This window comes from Macrobrachium nipponense, chromosome 25 (genome assembly GCF_015104395.2).
Source record: "Macrobrachium nipponense isolate FS-2020 chromosome 25, ASM1510439v2, whole genome shotgun sequence".
NCBI lineage: Eukaryota > Metazoa > Arthropoda > Malacostraca > Decapoda > Palaemonidae > Macrobrachium > Macrobrachium nipponense.
Genome location: NC_087214.1, coordinates 21,050,142 through 21,052,562, shown reverse-complemented (window position 1 = coordinate 21,052,562; position 2,421 = coordinate 21,050,142). Strand labels below are relative to the sequence as shown.

The window sequence follows — 2,421 nt, the reverse complement described above, 5'->3', positions numbered from 1 at the left end:
AGGTTCAGCGACTTCCGCCTCCAAGTACCTGGTCCGACGTTATGGTGTTGGTCCTCATGGCCGACGTCGGTGCCAGCACATGGGTAGCTTTGCAGTACCAGGTTGTCCATGGTACATGCGCACAAAGTTATCTTCTTGCACACCTCTACATCCTGTTGCATCGTCGCCCAAAGACTCGCCATCTCATCTGCAGCAGGCAGAATGCATTTTCCACCACACGACGAGCGCAAGATAATCTGTAGCTGTATATTTGTTCAGTGGGATCTTGTGATTGATGGGAGTAGGGCTTCATCAACCATGGATTAAGAGCGAAGGCATCGTCGGCGACTGTGGAAGGGGATGTGTTCGTCGTCGTTGGGCAGATTTCTGTCTTGTGGGAGTCCTGCTTGGTTGTTTGTGATGGCCCTGGCCAGGTTGCACTTCTGCCAGGTTCCTCCATCCCCAGCACCTCCTTCTGCACCGACGTCAACGAACGGGAACTTGTACTTTGCATCGGAGAGGGCCATGAGGACGATGCTGTGGAACTTCTTGTAATTGAAATACAGTGATCCTCCAACTTTGGGTTTCTTGATCGCGAGCTTCCAATCCAGGGCTCCCACACAATTGAAGTAGTTCCACTTTGAGGCGAATCGTTTTGCTACGTCATTCCATTCTTCTGGTGTCTTGGGGCACTTCATCACTTCTGGTTTGTATGTGTCGATAATGGCTTGGCAGACTAATGGGATAAATCGGCATATGGAACTCTTGGAGACTCTGAAGCTGTATTGGAGGCTTGTATAGTCGTTCCCACTTGCCAGGTGGCGGAGAGTGACCGCCAACTTGAGTCCCACCTCTTGTGCAAGCCGCATTTTCGTGTCCTTCTTCAACATAGGTGTCAGCCTTTCGACCATCTCGAACAATTCAGGATAGATGCGTAGAAAGTTCTTGTGTCCTTTGCGGTCCTCCTTGTTCATTTCTTGTAGTAGCTGGTCATAGTCTCCATATAGTTGTCGCCGTGCCAGCCACTCCCGAACTCAAATCCACCCTGCCCTGCCGCCCTTTCTGCATAATTGTGCAGGTGGCTGTGGCACTGTAGTACGTCTTCTCAACCCCCCAATGACCTGGACTGCACAGAGACACAGGACAGCTACCAAAAATCTCTGGGTCTCCTATGGTGATAGGCTGTTGAGGTCCATATTGCATGCTGGGTGGGCGTGGAATGAAGGATGTGCTTGGCAGGCCTCTATATATACCCAAGGTTCATAACTGGCACGGTGTGGCGCAGTGCATGTGCAACAATCATGCACCGTTCCACATCGTGTCTCGTGCAGATGTGCGCACACTCCGCAACAACACCGCAAGCCACCCGCAACACACTGCTACACAGAGTAACAAAGCCGCAAGAGCGCGTGCCCTGGCATAGCAACAACCACCATAAAACTGCACCAATGCCATAACACTCAGCTAGACACCGCAAAATCACCGCAACAACACGCTGTAACATGCCCATAACACCGCATGGGTCCGCGCCACGCCGCCCAATAATGGTCATTTTTTCTCCCCACCGCAGCATTTTTCGTGCGGTTTCTTGCGGTCCCACGCCGTAACAGCCCGCAACACAAAAGTGCGTAGGTGTAAACCTACATTGAGAAACACTACAATTGCGAGGGCAACTAATAGAAACATTCAAAATACCGAAAGGCATAACAAAAGTAGACAGTAACCTATTTACATTAAACGGGAACCAGACAAGAAATAATGGATGGAAACTAGAACTGAAGCGATACAACACATCCCTTTGTGGGAACTTTTTTACATACAAGATATGACACGTGGAATAAACTGCCACCAGAAGTTGCAAACAGCAACAGTGTGAAAGAGTTTAAAAGAAAGCTAGACAAAATCAGTAGGACACTGTGAATGCACATTAAAACCTGCTCCTACAGATAAGTGAGCACACGATGTCTCCTCAGATGGACTAACAAGTCTTTGAGACATCCTAATCCTTGTAAATCCTTGTAACTCTCTCTTTAGCAACGTAAAGACTGCACAATAAAATTCCCTGCATATATGGTTCGTCTTTATAAACTAAATACCAAAAGAAAATCCAAGATGACTTTCTTTTGTCCCAACTAAACCTACGTTTCAAAAATCCCTTTTATTCTCCACTGTATTATATATATATATATATATATATTATATATATATGATATATATATATATATATATATATATATATATATATAATATATATATATAGTATATATATATATATATATATTGACTTTGTAAACGTCCAAAACATTCTTTTCAAATCTACAAATGAGTAAAAACTTTATTTCATTTCCCCTCCTGCCAAAAAAATAAAAAGAAAAAGAATTTGAAAAAGAGAGAAATCGAGAAAAGGGAAGGTGAAAACCAAAAAGGGGAACTGAACAAAAA

General features: G+C 44.9%; 1 protein-coding gene across 1 annotated transcript; it reads right to left on the bottom strand.

The window, feature by feature from the left end:
• Positions 1-302: 302 nt before the first annotated feature.
• Positions 303-677, bottom strand: LOC135199013 (uncharacterized). The gene has a single exon (XM_064226929.1). The coding sequence runs from the start codon at positions 675-677 to the stop codon at positions 303-305; it is 375 nt and encodes a 124-aa protein (XP_064082999.1).
• Positions 678-2,421: the final 1,744 nt, after the last annotated feature.